Here is a 19,707-nt window from a genome sequence, read left to right as displayed (position 1 = left end):
AATAATAATGCATCCTTTATTAGTTTTGCAAGGGGAAATTACAATTTGTTGTTATTACACACATTAGGCCTGAATTACACACATGCTCAGTACCTGAGTATACATGCTCTGATGGAGAGATGTCAGAGTGTAGGGGCTGCCCATGGAAAGGTGCCCTGAGCAGTTGGGGGTTTGGTGCCTTACTCAAGAGCACCTTGGCAGTGCCCAGGAGGGGAACTGGCACCTCTCCAGCTACCAGTCCACCACCATACTTTGGTCCGTACGGGGATTGAACCCTCGACCCTCCGGTCCCCAACCAAACTCCCTACTGACACACAATTTCTAGCACTAAAGAAATAATACAAAATTGTAAATGTAATGTCTTTTTTATTTTTAAAGTTTATACATTATCAGTGAAGTCCTTATCACTGTCTAGAACCTTTTTTTATGTTTTATTTCTTCATCAGAGCAATTTCACGATGTCTTAATTTCTATTAGACACAGGATGAATCAGAAGTTACTATTAAATTTTATATATACCAATATGAGAACTTACTGTAATAATACCTCTGGGGTCTGAGGTCTTCACAAGATTTTGTCCAGATTCAAAGACTCGTGGCAAACTATATGAAGAGTTAGACTACCAACTAACAGCTTTTGTTTTAGCTTGTTTGTAAAATAAGAAAGAAAAAATGCTATTTTCAGAGTAGCAAGCAACGCTGTGTGCAGATAGAACAGACTATTAGAATAAAAGCCCTTTTGCTTATTTCAAATACAATTTAAGGAAATAGTTTTAAAACCCCAAATGTATTTGGGCAAGCATGTCATATCAAGCCTTTTATCTCAGTTTTACATGAACATTATTTAATAAAAGATAACGTAATCCACAAAAAAATTAACGTATGGAGGCAAAACAAAACATTCAACAGAGCAACCCCTGGCCATCGGTCAGTGTTACTGACGTGCTAAACTGCCTGAATCTTTGTTGCTGGCGTTGTGCTCCTTATCGTCTTTGAAAAGCACTACCATCACACCTTGGTTTAGGAAATATTGATTATTCTCCCTTGTTTCTAGACATCTACTTTCCCAATGTATTAGTAAAACAAAATGCAAGTATAAGTAAAACAATTGCTACAAACATAATGCAGTAAGCCAAATAACCATCACCCCCATTATTTTGTCTGTTTTCTTGTCTATAGTTGTTTTGTAGTCTGTAGCTTTGTTGGTTAAAGGAGTACCTTTCCTGGATCACAATATACAACAGCAGTCCAAGGCAAGCAAGGTCACCCCATGTGTTTCTGATGTGGAAAACATCAGCATTACTTCCATAGCGGTTTCTGAGACGCAGCAGTTCCTGTTGGTTTTCTCCCACAGAAAACTCTCTGATCTGTCTCAGGAGGTTAGTAGTGATCTGGTAGGTCTGACCTGGATCATATACCCCCTGATGTACAGGACCCTGATAATGTTGTGTGATATACACTTGGTCTATCTGCAAGGCCTGCCCCACTATGTTCTGCTCCATGACACGAATTATGATCCTTTCCCTGTTTCCTCCCACATCCCCAGTTGGGGGACGGACAACATAAGGTGGGAGTGGCATGGATGTTTCTTGATAGTGATTGCCAATAGTGTAGTACCGGTATCTATTTCCCCAAGGCAGTGGGTCCAGCATTCCCTCATAGTTGCCATAATGATGCGAGCCATAATCTCCACTGTTAGGGTCAAAGGTTAGCAATACATTGTTGTTGTCGATATCAACTGTGTTGGCAAACCAGTAGAGCAGCACAAGGCTGTGTTTGGGCACAGATTGGCCATAGTTGATTCTCTTTAAATCATTGATTGAATTGAGCCTTTGTACAGCCGACACAGAAGTCAGGGCAAAGAACAGCGCTACACAGCAACTCGTAACTCTTCCTGGCATCTTCATCATCCTGTAGAAATATTAAAAAAGTTATTTTGTTCCATTATCCATCCTTACTGTACATTCTCAATCCAAACATGTATTTGTAACTAGAGATTAATTATTTTTGGGATTTTTATTTTGAGAAGCTCATTCAACACTTAAGTAATGTTTTATTTATATAGCACCTTTCATAAAGCTTCACAATAAAATGCATTGAATAAAAGCCATAAGAATACACAGGAAAAACAGTACGAAATGCTCTCTTTCGTGATTCACTACACAGCATTTCCCTGTTGAGGTGCGGTGGAGGTATAGGAACACAAAGAAGAGAGGAAACACTTACAAAAAAGACTTAAGTTAAATGCTTCAGCATTTGTGTAGAATAGTGCCACGGTAACTACTTAAAACAGGTAAATCAAATCAGAAAATAGGAACTCACCAAAGTCTGCTGCTGTCAGGTTTGTGATCTGTATTCGTGTGAGAGCATGCACAGCTCCTAAGTTTCCGTTTCACTGTAAATGAAACTAAGTGTTGCTGTTGGTTTCAGGAAGTTTCATAAAACACTGTTTGGTTTAAACTTCCTTCTCAATACAAGAAAAGTAATGTTTAATGCCTTTTAATGTTGTCATAGTCTTTAAAAAATGCAAAAAGCTGATTACTTTTATTTACAGTGTTAAGTGGAATCGTTCGTTCCTTGTGTTGTCTTCCCGTCGACCATGCAACTTTTAGTTTTTCTGGGTCAAAATTTAAATTTAAAACCTAAAGACACTTTTACCACTTTCCTCTGTGTTTTTGTCACTTTTTCTGATGTTTTGGTCGATTTATTTTCTGCACTTTTTGGGACTTTTTTTTTTCAACATTTTTGTCACTCATCTTAACATTTTTATGTAAAAAAAAAAAGAAGAATTCTTCAAATGCCATAAAATTAAATAAACACACATATTAAATAAATGTAGTGAACTGATAATTGATATTACTCGTGAAGGACGTTGTATGGAACCATTCACGTTATTTTTTTGGGACAATTCTTTTGAAAGAAACCCAATTTCTGATATTATTATTATTATTATTATTATTATTATTATTATTATAAATAAATGGACAATGACGTCCCTAATATTAACTATGCAATAATATACTAAACAATAAAATTATACATAGGAAGGCCAAACGAAGCATACACCGAGCAACACCTGGCCGTTGTTTGATGCTGATTAACTGATGAGTCCTGCTGGCTTTGTGCTCCTCATCGTCCTTGAAAAGCACTACCATCACACCCTGATTTAGACAATATTAATTTGTGTTTGTCATTCATTACCATATACTTTCCCAGTGTATTAAAAAATCCAAGAATAAGTAAATAAAATAAACCAAATACAAGAAATAATGCCGATCACCAAAGCATCATCTTTCCAGTCATTTTGTCTGTTTTCTGGTCTGCAGTTTTCTGGTCCACAGTTTTCCAGTCTGCCGTTTTCCAGTCCACAGTTTTCCGGTCTGCCGTTTTCCAGTCCGCTGTTTTCTGGTCTGCAGTTGTCCGGTCTGTTGTTGTTGTTGTTGTTTTGATGTGTGTGGTTGTTTTCTATTCTGTTGTTGTGTTGGTTAAAGGAGTACCTTTCCTGGATCACAATAAACAACAGCAGTCCAAGGCAAGCAAGGTCACCCCATGTGTTTCTGATATGGATATCATCAGCGTTACTTCCATAGAGGCTTCTGAGATACTGCATTTGCTGTTGGTCGTCTCCTACAGAAAACTCTCTGATCTGTCTCAAGAGGGTAGTAGTGATCCTGTAGGTATGATCTGGATCATACGTCCCCTGAAGTTGAATGTGCTGTGTGATATACACTTGATCTATCTGCAAAGCTTGCCCTATTATGTTCTGCTCCCTGACAAGAATTATGACCCTGTCCCTGTTTCTTCCCACAAACCCAGTTGGGGAACGGACAACAAAAGGTGGAAGTGGCATGGAGGTTTCCTGATTGAGATTGCCAATAGTGTAGTACTTGTATCTATTTCCCCGAGGCAGTGGGTCCAGTAGCCCCTCATAGTTGCCATAATGATGTGAGCCATAATCTCCACTATTAGGGTCAAATGTCAGCCTTATGACATTGTTCTCGTCAATGTCAACTATGTTGGCAAACCAGTAGAGCAGGACAAGGCTGTGTTTGGGCACAGATTGGCCATAGTTGATTTTCTTCAAATCATTTATTGAATTGAGATTTTTCTTTACAGCCGAGACAGAAGTCAGGGCACAGAGCAGAGCTACACTGCAGCTCGTGACTCTTGCTGAAATCTTCCTCATCCTGTATGAATATTAAAAAGATATTTCTGGCATTATTCATCCATACTTTCTTTTCTCAATACATACATGCATTTGTAACTGGAGTTGCTGATTATTTAAAATGAAAATAGATACATCTATTATATATTATCTTTTATTTTGATGAATAGTTAATTTGAACATGTAAAGGATAGGATGACAGTTAAAAGTATGTCTTAAACAATAAGCAGGTGAACAGTGAAACAGGTTTTACTTTTTGTTATTGTTCCTGCTGCTGGATCTGAGCAGCAAGAGGGACAGTATCAGGAAGAAATCCGCAGTCCTCGTTTTGTGCAAAAATGTGTTCATACGTTTATCCAAAGTTAGTATACAGCTTCAGCAGCCTAAGTTAACCTATAATCTTCCAAAGTTAGTCTATTTAGCAAGAAATCCCCTTTTTGTCTTTCAATACTTAGCGTTTACTTGTTTATCTGCTGTGGAGGAATAGTTACACAGAGAGGGGAGAACACTCACAAGAGTTTAATGCTTCACCAATTATGTGAAATAGTGACATGATAAACAGAACTAGCAATCAGAAATTAGTAGTGCTCACCTGTGTTAGATTGCTGCCATCAGGTACAATAGGCGTCAATCGTTTTAGGTTACTGTTTCCCTGTAAATGAAACTGGCTAATCAAGTATTGTCTGGTGGTTAAAATAAGTTAAATACCTTCCTTCTTCCTTATGTATGTGTGGCTGCATTACATTGTAGTGTTGTTTCCATTGAAGGTCACTGTTTAATATTACTCCCATCTTATGCGTATCATGACTGCCTTCTTAAATAGTAGGGTCCTACCCGAGTACATATCTGTGCAGGGGTGTAACCTTGTGCAGTGCCAGGTTCACAGTGGGCTGTCAAAATTAGATAGCTTGAAGAAAGGGAAGAGACGGGGGGGATAAGATGCAGCAAAGCGCCGCGGGTCAAATTCTAACCTGGGTCGCTGCCAAGAACTCAACCTACATGGGGCGCTCTACTGGGTGAACTAGAGCTCACCACTAGCTAGTTGCTTTTAGTCTGAGGCGGTGAGATGGCCTCGCCCCTTCATTTGAATATAACAAGAAGAAATAATTATAGGAAAATAAAACTTAAAGTAGGAATATATGAAATGTAGTTATAAAATAAAAACCCCTGAAATAAATAAATGAGTACATATAAAATAAAAGTCCCCTGAAAGAGTTGGGTAAAAACGATTTATTGAACTTTAATGACAAACATTACACGTTTTTATATATTCATATTTATTGACTCAAATTATTTTAGGATGTCATATGCTTGTATATTTATTCAATCATGTATTTATTATTAAATGAAATGGCATTCCATATATCTGTTCCTTTTCTGTGATTGTATGTAAAAAGGAGGAATCGTTAAAGTTGTCTTCATGATTTCACACATCTAACTTGTGCTCTTCCAGTTTCTTTGATCTTAAAATCAAAACACTGTCATCAGTTTGACTGATAAATTCTAGTTTAATATTTACACAATTTCCAACACTACAGAAATAATACAAAAGATCCAGAAAATGCACTCTTATGGTTCAAGCTAATACATTTTCAGTTACTAGTGTCCGTAACAGACCTCCGTTCACTTATCTGTTTCATTTCATCTGGCAGCTCAGTGTACATTCTCTTCATCTCTATGAAACATAGGATGAATCATCAGTGAGTCATTATTTTATACATCTTGGGGCATGGCATTGTTGCATGAATGAAGCCTAAACTTTGTGACCATGCCAGAGCAGTGCATTATAATATACAATAACAATCATTTTACTTAGACGAAATTCTACTGTTTTAACTAAAATTAGCTATGAAGCGCCAAACGTCCTGAAGACTCAGCCCATCATTGCACACAGTTTGAGAAGGGGGATTGACATTACTTGGCCTTTTATCACAAGATTGTCATATTAAGCCTATATCTCACTGATCCCTACCGTTGACAAATATTTTATAATCCTTAATGTTAATCTTATTTTACCTTATTTGCACCTTATTTTTATCTTAGACTTTAAATTTGCACTCTTCCCACTTTGTAGTTTTATATTTTCTTAAAATATAAAATTAAAAATATGGTGGCAATAATACAACAAATGCAACAAATGCAACATATGCAACATTTGCAAAATTTGCAACAATTCCTCTGGGCATTACAGGGTACTGAGGTGTTGTAACTGCCTGATTCTCTGTTCCTAGTCCTCCTGCTGGTTTTGTAGTCCTCATCGTCGTTAATATTCACAGCAACATAATCTTGGTTTTGAAAATTTCTAAGATCACGGCTCTTCGAAGCCTGATTATTTCTTTTGTTTTTATGTCTGTTATGTTGGTTAGAATCCTTTTCCTGGATCACAATAAACAACAGCAGTCCAAGTGAAGCAAGGTCACCCCATGTGTTTCTGATTTGTAAAACATCAGCGTTACTTCCATAGCAGTTTCTGAGATGCAACAGTTGCTGTTGGTTGTCTCCCACAGAAAACTCTCTGATCTGTCTCAAGAGGGTAGTAGTGATCCTGTAGGTATGAGTTGGATCATAAGGTGTCCCCTGACCTTCAGAAGTGTCATAATGCTGTGTGATAAACACTTGATCTATCTGCAAAGCTTGCCCTACCATGTTCTGCTCCCTGACACGAATTATGATCCTGTCCCTGTTTCCTCCCACATCCTCTGTTAGTGGACGGACAACATAAGTTGGAAGTGGCATGGAGGTTTCCTGATTGAGATTGCCAATAGTGTAGTACCGGTATCTATTTCCCCGAGGCAGTGGGTCCAGCATTCCCTCATAGTTGCCATAATGATGTGAGCCATAATCTCCCCTGTTAGGGTCAAAGGTCAACCAGATGACATTGTTGTTGTCGATTTCAACTGTGTTGGCAAACCAGTAGAGCAGCACAAGGCTGTGTTTGGGCACAGATTGGCCATAGTTGATTTTCTTCAAAGCATTGATTGAACGGAGCGTTTGAACAGCTGACACAGAAGTCAGGGCGAAGAACAGCGCTACACAGCAACTTGTGACTCTTCCTGACATCTTCATCCTGTATAGATATTTAAAAGTTATTTTCCTCATTAGTCATCCATGTTGTACATTCTCAATCCATATATGTAACTAGAGATTTATTTTCATTATTGATGATTTGATAAATAGCTCATTCTTACATGTAACAGATAGGTGACAATTCTGTCTTAAAACAATAAAAAATCTGCTGTCCGGGCTTTGCAAAAATATATTTGTATGTTTATCTAAATTTGAGGCTTCAGCAGCCTGTGTCATCAAATCAAGTGAGTATTAATGTTAGTCTTTTGTAGTAGGAAAATCTCTCTGTGATTTAATAAACAGTGTTTCCTTGTTGAGCTATGGTAAAGGGTGGCGTTTTCCTTTTTAACTGATTGTCCAATTGGGAAAGTGCCACGGTAAACACTAAACAAAACTACAATCAGAAAATAAGAGAACTCACCTGCGTTAGTCTGCTGCTGTCGGGTATTGGAAATCTGTGTTTGTGTGAGAGGTAGTTAGAACTCGTTCCTAAGGTACTGTTTCCTTGTAAATGAAACTGACATCAGAGCTTGTGTTTACAGGAACTTGCATCATACAGTTGTTTTGATCAAACTGTCTACTGTATTGAAGATAAGAAAAGTAGTACTTCCTTACAGTGTTTGGTTAGGGTTTACCAGTCATGTGCTTGTAGAAATGCAAAAAGCTGATTATTACAGTTCTCACTGTTCTCTGTAAAGAGAGCAGTCATTTTTTTTATGTGTCCAATGAGGTAATAATTTTGGCTTGGTTTATCTTTGTTTGTTTTGACAAACTTCTGTCCTGATTTTTATTAAACTTGGTGGAAGGGTGTAGCATGGGCCATGGAAGAACCCATTACATTTTGGAACAGCTCTTATTACTTTTAATTATTTTTCACTTTCAAAAGTGGATTGGGATCTGCTGATAACAACGGATATCAATAGTATGCTGAACTCTATCTGTGCCTCTTCTGTGATAGTCTGCAGAATGAGGAATAGTTAAGTTGTGTAACTATGATGTTGTTAGCCCTGTTCAGCTGCTGCAACTCTACCAGCAACCAGCAGGAGATGCTGTCACACAGGTAGTTGGTCTCACACACCTGGAAGGTGTCAGACATGGAGCTTGTGAAAGATTTGTCCATATAATGTCCATTACAGTTTACATTTAGAATTATACCAAGCAGCAGATCAGCTGTGTGTACATACAGCATAGTTAAGTGTGGGGAGCCGTTGTGAGACTGCAGAAGCAGTTCTTTCTGTGTTTTTTTTTTTCTTTTGATATCCTGTATGGAGACTTTGGTATTACCTATGGGACAGGCAGCAAGAGAGTCAAGACACAAAGGAAAAAACATTTTTTTCTGTGGTCACCACCCACACCATTCTCATGTTCATCAAAATCAGAAAAGGATTTATTGCCAAGTAAGTAAAACAAGGAATTTGCCTTGGTTGGACATTAATTAAACATTAATATGAAATAAAAAACAAAATAAATTCAGAAACAAATATGTGTAAATATAACTGTTTAACATTAAGGAAAAGAAGGCTATATTAATGAATGCAGGATGTGCAAAAAGCTGTCCTGGAAGCGTACAGGTCCTGGAGAGGCGGTAGATTGCAGCCAATCACCTTCTCAGTATAGCAGATGATATGCTGCAGTCTGCCCTTTTCCTTGATGGTGGTACCAGTTGGTCACGGATCAGGCGAGGATGGACTAGATGATGGCAATGTAAAAGTGAACCATCATTGTCTTTGGAAGGTTAAACTTGTTCAGCTGCCGCTGGAAGTGCATCTTCTGTTGTGCTTTTTTGATGATGAGGGAGATCAGTTGACGTTCAGCTCCCACTTGAGGTCCTGGGAGATTATGGAGCCCAGGAAGCGGAAGGACTCCACAGTGTTGACTATGGAGTTACCCAGGGCGATGGGGACGGGTGGGGCTGCGTTGTTCCAAAAATCCACAACCATCTCCATTGTCTTCAGTGTTTAGCTCCAGGTTGTTCTGACTGCACCAGGTCACCAGGTGGTCAATCTCCAACCTGTACGCAGACTTATCCTGAGTCCAGTGAGGGTGGTGTCGTCCGCAAACTTCAGGAGCTTGATCGACTGGTGACTGGAGGTGCAGCTGTTGGTGTACAGGGAGAAGAGCAGAGAGCACAGAATGCAGCCTTGAGGGGAACCCGGTGCTGATGGTCAGAGAGTCATAGATGTGTTTCCCCAGCTTTATGTACTGCTTCCTGTCAGACAGGAAGTCTGTGATCCACCTGCAGGTGTAGTCAGGCACCTACAGCTGGGAGAGCTTGTCCTGCAGCAGAGCCAGAAGGATAGTATTGAAGGACACGCACATCATACAAATGATGTTTTATGATACTCTTTTTGCTGTTTTTCTCTTTTTTATAAATTGTAGTAATAGGTTTATTTTGAGAAATGAATTAAAATATTTCATGGCATGCTAATTTTTGAAAACTTGGACACAAGATATCTGAGTGTTGCCTTTGATAAAAATTATTATTATACTCACAAATGTTAATGCAAAGCATACGCTTTTTTTCTGTAAAGGAAAAATACCAGCCATTGATGCAATTATTATGATCCACACAGTGAGTCATGCTACTTCTATCAATCATGTTTCTGTGTTATGAAAGACCTTGGACAGCTGCGAGGGGGTCAGCCAGGCAGCTCTGTACTCCGCGTGCCAATACATGACACCATCTTGGCTTAGCATGGCTCAGAAACATCAGTCCCTGCCATTGGCTTTCTGTCACAACATCCCTCATCTCCTTAAAATTAAGAATGATTTTATCTGGGATTGCCATGTTCCCAGCAGGGCAACAACTCTGTTATAAAGGAGCATGCCAAGTTATGTTGGATCAAACAAATGATGGCTGGCTCATTCTGCATGCATGCAGGGTTCACTCAGGAGTCAGCATCTTTTAAGAAGAAGCTTTGAAGGGGTGGGGATGGAAATCGTTTTTTATTTTGCAAAAGATCTTTTTTTTTAACCTATTAGTAAGATCTGTAGGTCATCTTCCAGTCAGCTTACATGGCTTTAGAGTTGTCACAGACTGACCTACAATAAAATATGCAGGGAACTGGGGTATGTTTGGTGTCAGTGGTAACAGGGGCAACACAGTTTTACACTCTGAACTCGGGGGAGCTCAGAACACGCTTAGCTGTAGCTCATTATGTTACGGGTAAGGGAAATGAAGAACACGTTTTCAATGTTTATTGGAAAATATTAACTGTCTGTTTTGGGGAGGTTGCAGCTGATGTTGATTGGAGGTGAGCCCTGTCAAGAGAAACACGTATACTTAGTTTGCTGGTTTCCTTACCTACACATGTGCAGTATGGTGTAATCTTTGCCTGATTAACGTAATGCAGGTTAACAGTTGCTGCTTGTACAGTCGTATAGTTTGTGTTCAAGTAACTCACCTCTGTTGTGTCTTCTCTCCAGAGTGTTCGGGCTAAAAGAGTCCCCAGCGTATCAAGCCCCATTTTAAAGGTTCCGGGAGATACCATGTTTCAAGTAGTGAAGGAGTGTTTGAGTGCTTTAATTACTGTACTTGGATATAGTGTTCAAACTAACTATGTTTGAGTATATTAGGTAACATAATGCATGTAAATTGAGATAACAGTAGGGAAGTAGAAATGTATTTGATGTGGTTGTTGTATTTTGTGGGATTGTTTAGACTGAGTACATTTCAGATTTATCTTTTACTGTGGTAGGGTCGAGATAATGGCAGTGGCAGGCTATAAATGGCTACCAGTTTCCATCTAGCGCTGCTGCTGTCAGGACAACATGCTGGCAGTGGTGCTCAGTTTTTGTTGCAATCATGGCTTCCATTTGTTGTGTTCATTGTCGGTGTAATAAACGCCTGTTGATTTTCAACTTACGTTTGTCTCAGGTCTTCTGATGTAAATATACAGCTGCTATGCGGCCATTCTAACAGCGATCTTGAAGACTGAATGAGTTTTGTTCCCAAGAAGCGGTGATGTGGGAAAGATGGAAGAGGAAAAGTTTGTATTCAGAGCTTGTTTGCCTTTGTTTATCTGATGAGAATGTAATTAATTTTGTCACTCAGTTCACTACACTGCTTTGTTTTATCTATATGAAGATACACGGTACTTGTGTAATATTCTCCTGTGGTCACGACAGGACAGCTTTTTAGAACACAGGAAGAAAGGACCAATTTCTTCAAGTACATGAAAATAGAGCTGAGGCAAGCCAATTCCTCCCAGTAGCTTCTAATACACTAGTAACTCCAATGACTGGGCTTGTAGTATGGGTAAAATGTACCATTTCCACATTGGAAAACTAAGTATAACCAGGTTTCTTTTAACTCCTCTTTTAGGTGGTTGTGTGTTTGTATCTGTTAGTATAGTGTAAAATTTGAAGACCCATAATGATGCTTCAGATCAGGTTAGATGGACTTGGCATACATTCTGCACTGGGTGTAGCAGGCATTCAGCGCTACGGTGCCGGCATGTGCTCGGAGAAAGGTTTATCTTGGCAGCAAAGTGTGTGTAAAGTAATTAAACAAATCCATCTTTCCAGCCTGTCATGCCTGCTTTTTCAGAAACATGACTCTTCATCTCGAGGAATGCAGGTGCTGCTGTGTGTGTGTGTGTGTGTGTGTGTGTGTGTGTGTGTGTGTGTGTGTGTGTGTGTGTGTGTGTGTGTGTGTGTGTGTGTGTGTGTGTGTGTGTGTGTGTGTGTGTGTGTGTGTGTGTGTGTGTGTGTGTGTGTGTGTGTGTGTGTGTGTGTGTGTGTGTGTGTGTGTGTGTGTGTGTGTGTGTGTGTGTGTGTGTGAGGTTGCACTAAACCCCCTGCACTGGTGTATAATTACACATCCTGTGAGGTTGGAGACAGCTGTTTCCTCTCCTCTTTAATCACACAAATACATACTCCGTAAGTATAGTAATCTGCCAAAGTAATTGGTTTGTTCCCAGGTTCTAAAAAACAAGTGAATGCTGCATTTCTGACTATTAACAGAACATTTTCAAATGTTGAGGCACTCTTGCGTTTTTATTATGCAACTGTCATTCTTCTCTTTGCGTTTCCCTTTAAAACATTATGAAAACTGATTATTTGCTCTGTTTTTAAAAGATTACAAATGACTGCATCCCCAAATGTTGCTGTGTTGGCTCGCCACTTAATAGACTTATAGTGATGATAATGATTTTTATATCATACAATGCTTTTTGTTGGTTGGAAATCTGTGAGGATGTTATTGTAGGGTTATTTACAATTGTCAAATCATGTCAGTTTAGTTCAGAACAAACAAATCCTCTGCTATTTCTGCAGCACACAAGAAAGCCTGAATTAGATGGCTGTGAAAACTGCAACCCTGATTCATAGCTGCCAGATATCCTAAAGGTGTTACCAACAGATGTAATAACAAAGGGAATCCCAGTGTGATGTGTCTCAGGTCTCTGTGAGAGGAATGAATGTGATGTGATGAATGCAGAGCCTGAGGAGCAGATGAGAGGGTCAGGTCAGATAATTAGGGTTGTAAATTATCCTGGGACTTGAGGAGAGGGACATTCAGCTGGCCCAAAGGCTTCAGCCAACCTCAGTGTAGAAAGATGCCTCTGCCTTTCACCAAATAACACAGTTTCTCTGTGTTAAGCTAATTTTTCCCTATATACAATGATTAAATTCTGCTACTTTTTCATAATAAAAGTTTGCCTTTGTGTTTATATGCGTTGGAATTTTTTTTTTTTACTTTTTATTTGTTGGAGGTGGGGTCATTTGAAGGAAGTGGGTGTGTCTTGTTGCCTTTTGTGCTGAGTCACATGACAGGCATGGGTGGGAGGGGCAGGCCATGAGCTTGCAGAGCCTCAGCAGAGTTTGGCCTCTCACTGGAGCGCTGCACTTTGGCAGGGGACATCTCTTACACACATAGACGCAGTTCACACACGGTGAGTGTTTTGCATACCGGGAGAGTGTGCGCGGTGTGTATGAGTGCGATGTGTACGTTTGTAAGAAAGCAGATGGAAGTAGAGAGAGTACATTTTCCTTTGCATTTATTTTTTATTGTTGCATCTTCCCCCTCTTTCTTGTTAGAGGCGATTTGATCATCTCTTTTAACATTCTATACTTGATACATATCTCTGCATGCCTTCCATACTTGACTCGGGAAACCAGCTGTTTATGTGTCTGAGTGGTACTGTTGTTTTTAGCAGCTCAGTGTCAGACTAATACGCAAGACAAATGTGTTTGTGTAGGTTGCAAAGAAAAATGGCTTTTGAGGTTTTTCTTGTGTATGTATACTATTGAGGTTTTCTCTTTCGTGTGTGTGTGTGTGTGTGTGTGTGTGTGTGTGTGTGTGTGTGTGTGTGTGTGTGTGTGGGTGTGTGTGTGTGTGTGTGTGTGTGTGTGTGTGTGTGTGTGTGTGTGTGTGTGAGGATGCACAATATAATCTGCATCCATGTGTTTTTTTACACCGCATCGTTCTGATAAGCAGACTGACCCAACTCAACAACAGATGATGATTTTTGTCTAGCTACCATTGTGTGAGTGTGTTTATTTTTTTTATTTTTTTTACTGTTTTGTAAATTAGTGTTGCAGCTAAAGTGAAGCCTAAACAAATAAATGCTACTACTGCTCAATACCCAAGCTAAGTTCCTGTGTCTTGCATGCTAGCTGCTAGTTAAAAACCGTAAAGGGTTTAGGTTTAGCCACAGAGCTAGCAACAACTTCAACTCAGTGACACTGACTTAAGGTGGGCTGGCTTTAAGGTGGACCAACTATTCTCATTTTAGTGACAGGCCTTTCAAGTTTTGCCAACCCGCAGTGATCTCTCCCTCACCCAGGGACAACTTTAAAAAGGACATTACATTTTATTTTCCTTTTAATTATTGATTTATGATCCAAACTTTTTCATAGATGTGAGTTAAACTAGACAAAAGTAGTATAGGAGAGACTTTGTGTTCTCTTTATACACACACACACACACACCACACACACACACACACACACACACACACACACACACACACACTCACACAGGGATGTTCTAACTTCTCTGCTTCTCTCCATGTTTCCTCCCTTCTGACGCTGTCAACACACTGGACGTGTTCTGCTGTTTCTGACAGTGATCCATTACCAGATCACGTAGCGAGCCCTCGGAAGTGTGTGTTTATGCAGCAAAGTTAAAGGTTAGCTCCACACGTCATTAGGCTCTGCAGAGTTCGGAATGGAATGGTTATAGTTTCTTTGGAAAGTACAGTAAAGAAATCATTATCAGCAGTTGTAACAAAGCTGAACCTCTGCATTGGATCATCCATTCTTTGTTGTCTAGAGTTGACCTAAGCAGTACAAGGCTTTGCTCTTTGATATTATCAAACTGATGGAAAACAGCAACCTCCCTTCACCTTTTTAGATTGTCACCCGCCTCTGTTTTGCCTCACAAGCACGCACACACACACACACACACACACACACACACACACACACACACACACATTGACAATAAACACACAGCTGATGAAAGGAGCACTGTTGTGGCCCCCTGTGCATTGCCAGGCAAGAATAGGCAATGGCCTTTCACCAGTGTTTGATTGGACGCTGAAAAGGTCATCGTTACCTTCTGAGTATTGAATAACTTGTCTGTGTGTGATTGAGTCAGCCAATAAGTCAGTCCAGTAAGTTTCTGTTGTGGAATTCAGCATCATAACTTTGAAAAGCAAAATATTTCATGAATACAACCAGAGCTCTGTAATGTAAAATTGATAAGGATATGTAGCTTGACGTGCTGTACATTCTTAGAATACCAAGTTTTGTTGTGTGTGGATGTGCCTGCATGTACATTTTGTGTTCATTAAAAGAAAGTGTTGTAAAATTAGTGTTTTAGTTGACTCTGTACTTTTAAAACCTAGGTTTGTCATTCAGGAAAACTGAATCTTCACTGCCCAAATAGATCAGATGCAGGACAGACTACAATGTAGTAACAAAATAAGTGTAGAACTTATTGCAGATATAAATTATGAGGAAGACTTAATAATTGAGTCATATTTAACCTCCATTCAATGCAGTCAAATGGCAGAAAATGAGAACTGAATAAAAAGGAATCACACTTGCTCAACTGTACATGGCCTTGCAAATTATTATAGTCAGTAGTAGTTAGGTCTTCTGAAGTAATTGTCTGCTACTCTTGAGCTTTGTATGTGGGTCAGTCACAGTCCATAAATACTGCCCCTGAGGCCTGGAAAGGACCAGAGTGATGGGCTTTATCACACGCCGACAGACAGACACACAGAGTCAAAGGGCCTAAGGATTCCAGAACCAATGTTTGCTTCATGTACTGCTCTATATTGACATACAACTGCATGTGAAGATGTTGTTTTATGAGTTTGACATCTTCTGAAAGTTGTCCCTAAAGTGAGGTATGTGTGAGGAAAGAAGTCAGATTCCTGAGCCCCATGACCCTGTAGACCATGCTTCCTATCAGCCAACCTTTTCACTGATACACTTTGACCCCTGCACTAAGATAAAGAACTACACTTTCTAGCTAACACACAGGTAGCCTAATGACTTTAGCAACTTCTGTTGTTGAGCAGCTAGCAGATAATAGCTAGTTAACTTATTATTCAGCCTCTTTGCAAAGAGCCTCAGTTGGCAACTTCCTGATGTAGTTATCTTTTGTGGAAACACATTTAGGGGTTAATGTTTAGCAGGTGCTTTGGGCTTGAATATAGTTATGTAAAGCTTAACAATTCAGTCTATTGCAGGAATGTAGTATTGCAGTGGAATCTCTTTCCTTAAATGCTGATGTTGAGTTAGAAATTAAATAAATGAGCTGTGGAGTGATGAGTTAGTCCATTACTAGTGTTAATTGCTCCTGCTCTTCATGATATATGAATTAAATCTTGCAGAATGCACTTTGTTGCAGTAAAGGACCGTTTTCTTGTGAGTTGCTTGGTGTTGGGCAGTTAAAGAGCCTAGAAAGACAACAGCTCTCTTTTACACTACTGCAGTGTGGGTCTGAACACATTCTTCTGGCAGTCTAGACAAGCCTGTGGGCTTTTACTTTCATTACTGTAATTTTCTAAATTGCAGTAATGAAATCGCAGAAGGTTGAGGAAAAATGTAAATTAAATTGAATTTTTTTTTAAAACTAGTTGCTGATACTATATGCACTGACATGAATAAAACTTGGGCTGTGTTGACTGAAAGTACCAAGAATGTATTAAGACATTTTGTTGTGTAGCTGTGGAGAGGTGACACGTAGTAATTATACAATTCTTTACAAATATGCATACCAAATACTGTATTGATTATACACAAGACATGACCACATGTTATTAGGGGATGTCACAAAAGTTTTTTTTTTTTGTTCTTCTTTTTCTTAAACACCGAATATCTGACAATACCAGGTCCTGATCTAATACTTTGCCCAGTAATAGAGCTGCACACCATTTTTTTGTTGTCAAAATAACTAAGTAAACAAAGTCATTAAAATATGTCTTAAGCTTAATACATTTAACTTAGTGGAGCAAATGAGGCTTTTCTCTCTACACCAAAACAGTTCTCTTTAGGATCCCAACCACAGAATAAACAGTTCAATGTTCCCTGCTGGACAATCAAAACTAAACTTAGTGACACCTCTTGTGATTAATAGTCAATCTTTGATAAAACCAAACTTAAAACCCATCTTGCACTTAATAGTCAATCTTTGATGAACTAAACTTTATGCGTCTTGCGCTCAAGAGTCAATCTTTGATTTTCTTCTCGTGTTTACCGTAGTCTCCAGGGAATAATGGCCTGAAAGCATGGTTTCCTAGGGGAAATCACTGAAAAAGTGTGGAGAATTGGTGTAATACACTTCTGTAAAAAATAAAAAAGGTTGACTAAGAAAGACTGACTTTTTTGTTGTTGCCAATGGCTGGCAAGCTTGGAGACATGCTCTGGACAGACACTGAGTACCCGTACCCATCTTGCCAGCATCCAGGCAGTCTGGCGGTGCGTCTGTGGTGCAGGGCGTGTGTGATTAGGGCAATCAGTCAGAGCTGATGTAAAGGATCAGAGTAAGATAATCAGGGTAAATGCCCATCCCCAGTCAGTTTAAAAAATGCCAAAATTGGCTCCGATACTGAGATTGGGACATCCCTACACGTTTTATGAATTAAAGGAAGCATACACATAACTTTCATAGACAAATGCACACCCAGTGTCCAGTGCCAGGTGACACAGTGAGCGAGTTGGACCCTTCAGGGGTCAAAGGGCGCATTTCTCCAGAGAGCTGAATGCTGAGGACTCTGGGAACTGGGCCTTGCTGCACAAACACACTGACTTTAATAACACAACAGACCATGTTTGCACTGCCACCACTCCAATTTCCCCGTTTTATTAAGGGATTCACTGTCAAAGGGTGGGAAAAAGTGTTTGGGTGTATTTACATGAATGTTTATAAACCTCCCCTTGGCCTGCCCTAAACCAAAGTGGTCTGAGTTATCTACAGTAATTGATTCTGTGCTGGAGGGCTGTTGAAAGTAATTTAATGGTTACATGCACTTTAATCTTTTCTCAGTTGTGCTTCTCCTCTTAGGGGAATTTAACCGTAAAAAAGCACGCTTGAGAATCATTGGAAAGGCCTCATAGAAACCTTTTTTTTTATTTATTTTAATTTTTTATTTCATTGAATAAGGTTTGCAGCAGTCCACACATTTCTAAAGAAGGATATGGGTCACCATAAAAACAAACGTATCCATGTTAAGATGAGTCGAGCTTTCAAACCTGCTCTGTCGTGTCTGGGAATGTAAATAAAGAACACGATGAGCAAATGTTTTCAAAGAGGGCTCATAAAAGATGTAAGACCAGAACAAAGATGCAAACGACCCATTTAGTGCATTAGTCTGCTAATGTGTTTGTCATGGAGCTCCAGACAAGTAGTGGAATGACTTGACATGAAATACGTGAGTTCAAGCCGCCTCCCCACTTTGAGGGACTATGAATAGTGTTGAACCTGGGTTACCCCGAAACTCCACCAGATGCGCCGTGTTCCTGCTCTGCCAAGGTTTTTTTTCCGTTGTCCACCATGCGGGAGCATCTAAGTTGAGCGTTTTACCTGTCCAACCCGCAGATTCCATTGTTTTGGTCATTTTTTTTCTGGCTATTTGTGCTTATACCATAAAAGTAAGCAGTCTAAGTAGTCCACATAGTTGGATAGTTTCTTCCATTTAGTGTAGTTATGAATGACATGAAATATTTGTTTCTGTGTGTTAGATATGCAATCGGTGGTCTATTTTGAAAATTGACTTGATGCTCTAGCCTTGCGGCTCCATCAGATAGAGACCTGGCACATACTTTTAGCGGAGCGGAGAGCTGATTCTAGGAGAGCTTCTACAATGCGCTGCTTGGTAGGATCCCAAGCATCGTCTTGATTGACTGTTATTGCTGGTGGCGGCCGCAGCATTGGCAGAACGCAGCGGAGACGCGCCTGGTGGAATCTAAGGGTTAAGTTAGCCAAAGAAACTTCACTTTAAAAGTGTTTGTGCTCTGTAATTAAGACAAACAACAACAATTCCCAAGAATTTAGACCATCCTTAATAATAGGTATACAATGGTTTGACTCATCTTGATGTGTTTACTGGTAAAAAAGAAAATGATGGTTAATCAAGCAAGTTTTAAAATAGGTGGTACTTTCTAATAACTCTATAACATTCTTACAAGTATCTAAAGGAAATAATTTAGAAGAATCAGAGTTTTAAGAATTCAGTGTATGAATCACACTCCAATGAAATGAACTTCTCTTGGTTGAAGTCCTTTTCTTTCTCTGGATTCCTCTCTTGTGATTCAAGCCCGTTTGTACAAAGGTTTGTCATAAAGGGACTAACCTCAGCGCCACTCTCCAACCTAAACTGGGAACATGACCTCTGACCTGCTCGCCTTGCTGTCAGGATCAACACCCTGGACAGCTGAGGCAGGGCTCAGTGGTTTTGACCACATCACCACTAAACATAGACGTCGCAGTGTTCTTCGTAGTTTTTCTTTTCTTAAAAAAAGGCAACAAACAGTGATGGGTTTAACTGGTTTCAACTGTATTTACATCCCTGTTTGGAGGTTTGTGTGTAGTAAGGAATGACCCAGAAGTGGAGTGGATTGCAAACGCTCTTCTCCACACTTTTTTCTGTTTCCTCCACTCCTCCTCCTTCCCACACTCCTTCCTCTGTCCCATTTTTCCTGACCTTATCTTTTTGACCTCCCCCTACTTAAAAATCCTTTTCCTTTTTTGTTTCTCCAATTCTCATGCTTATCCCTACACTCCTGCCTTTCTCTACCTATTTTTGAATGTATCTTTTCTTGCTGCTTTGACTTTCTTATCTATGCTCTCATTTTTCCTTTTTTCTCCACTCCCAAATGCTTTGTGGTATACAGTAGGAGACCCCAGCCATATTTACAAAAAGCAAAGTAATCCGATACTGCTGGAAGCGAGAAAGAATAATCTGTAGTGCCTGTAATTGAAAACAGGATCACAGCAACCCCAATTAGTCATTCTCTGCT

The 19,707-nt window shown here is 39.6% G+C and overlaps 3 protein-coding genes across 13 annotated transcripts in view; 1 reads left to right on the top strand and 2 right to left on the bottom strand.

Moving 5' to 3' along the window:
• Nucleotides 1-19,707, top strand: part of septin9a (septin 9a) — a 69,703-nt gene that overhangs the window by 35,082 nt on the left and 14,914 nt on the right. Inside the window, exon 1 of one of the 8 annotated variants that reach the window (XM_032538432.1) lies at nt 12,998-13,124. The exons of the other annotated variants lie outside the window; for them this stretch is intronic. The gene's annotated coding sequence lies outside the window, so the exon portion shown is untranslated. Of the gene's footprint in view, nt 1-12,997; nt 13,125-19,707 lie in introns of those variants that run through there. 8 annotated transcript variants of the gene reach the window in all.
• On the bottom strand, nt 1,189-7,907 carry LOC116703611 (uncharacterized). Of its 4 annotated transcripts, none has more exons than XR_004335470.1 (2): nt 7,652-7,907; nt 1,189-1,910 (listed from the first exon to the last, which is right to left on the bottom strand). XR_004335470.1 is itself a non-coding variant. In XM_032538451.1 (2 exons), exon 2 carries the CDS (start codon nt 7,228-7,230, stop codon nt 6,241-6,243), a length of 990 nt encoding a protein of 329 aa, XP_032394342.1. In that variant the 5' UTR covers nt 7,231; nt 7,652-7,907; the 3' UTR covers nt 5,653-6,240. The 4 variants fall into 4 exon arrangements, 2 of the variants coding, with proteins under 2 accessions (XP_032394342.1, XP_032394341.1); XR_004335471.1 differs by lacking the exon at nt 7,652-7,907 and adding an exon at nt 2,322-2,641; XM_032538451.1 differs by lacking the exon at nt 1,189-1,910 and adding an exon at nt 5,653-7,231.
• On the bottom strand, nt 2,991-5,025 carry LOC116703614 (uncharacterized). The gene is made up of 2 exons (XM_032538456.1): nt 4,757-5,025; nt 2,991-4,186 (listed from the first exon to the last, which is right to left on the bottom strand). The coding sequence occupies exon 2, from the start codon at nt 4,183-4,185 to the stop codon at nt 3,220-3,222; it is 966 nt and encodes a 321-aa protein (XP_032394347.1). The 5' UTR covers nt 4,186; nt 4,757-5,025; the 3' UTR covers nt 2,991-3,219.

The sequence above is a fragment of the Etheostoma spectabile genome, chromosome 15 (assembly GCF_008692095.1).
Source record: "Etheostoma spectabile isolate EspeVRDwgs_2016 chromosome 15, UIUC_Espe_1.0, whole genome shotgun sequence".
NCBI lineage: Eukaryota > Metazoa > Chordata > Actinopteri > Perciformes > Percidae > Etheostoma > Etheostoma spectabile.
This window is presented reverse-complemented; position numbering and strand designations above follow the sequence as displayed.

Coding starts and splice junctions, on each gene's coding strand:
- LOC116703614 (XM_032538456.1), bottom strand. CDS start 4,185: ATGAGGAAGATTTCAGCAAGAGTCACGAGCTGCAGTGTAGCTCTGCTC.
- LOC116703611 (XM_032538451.1), bottom strand. CDS start 7,230: ATGAAGATGTCAGGAAGAGTCACAAGTTGCTGTGTAGCGCTGTTCTTC.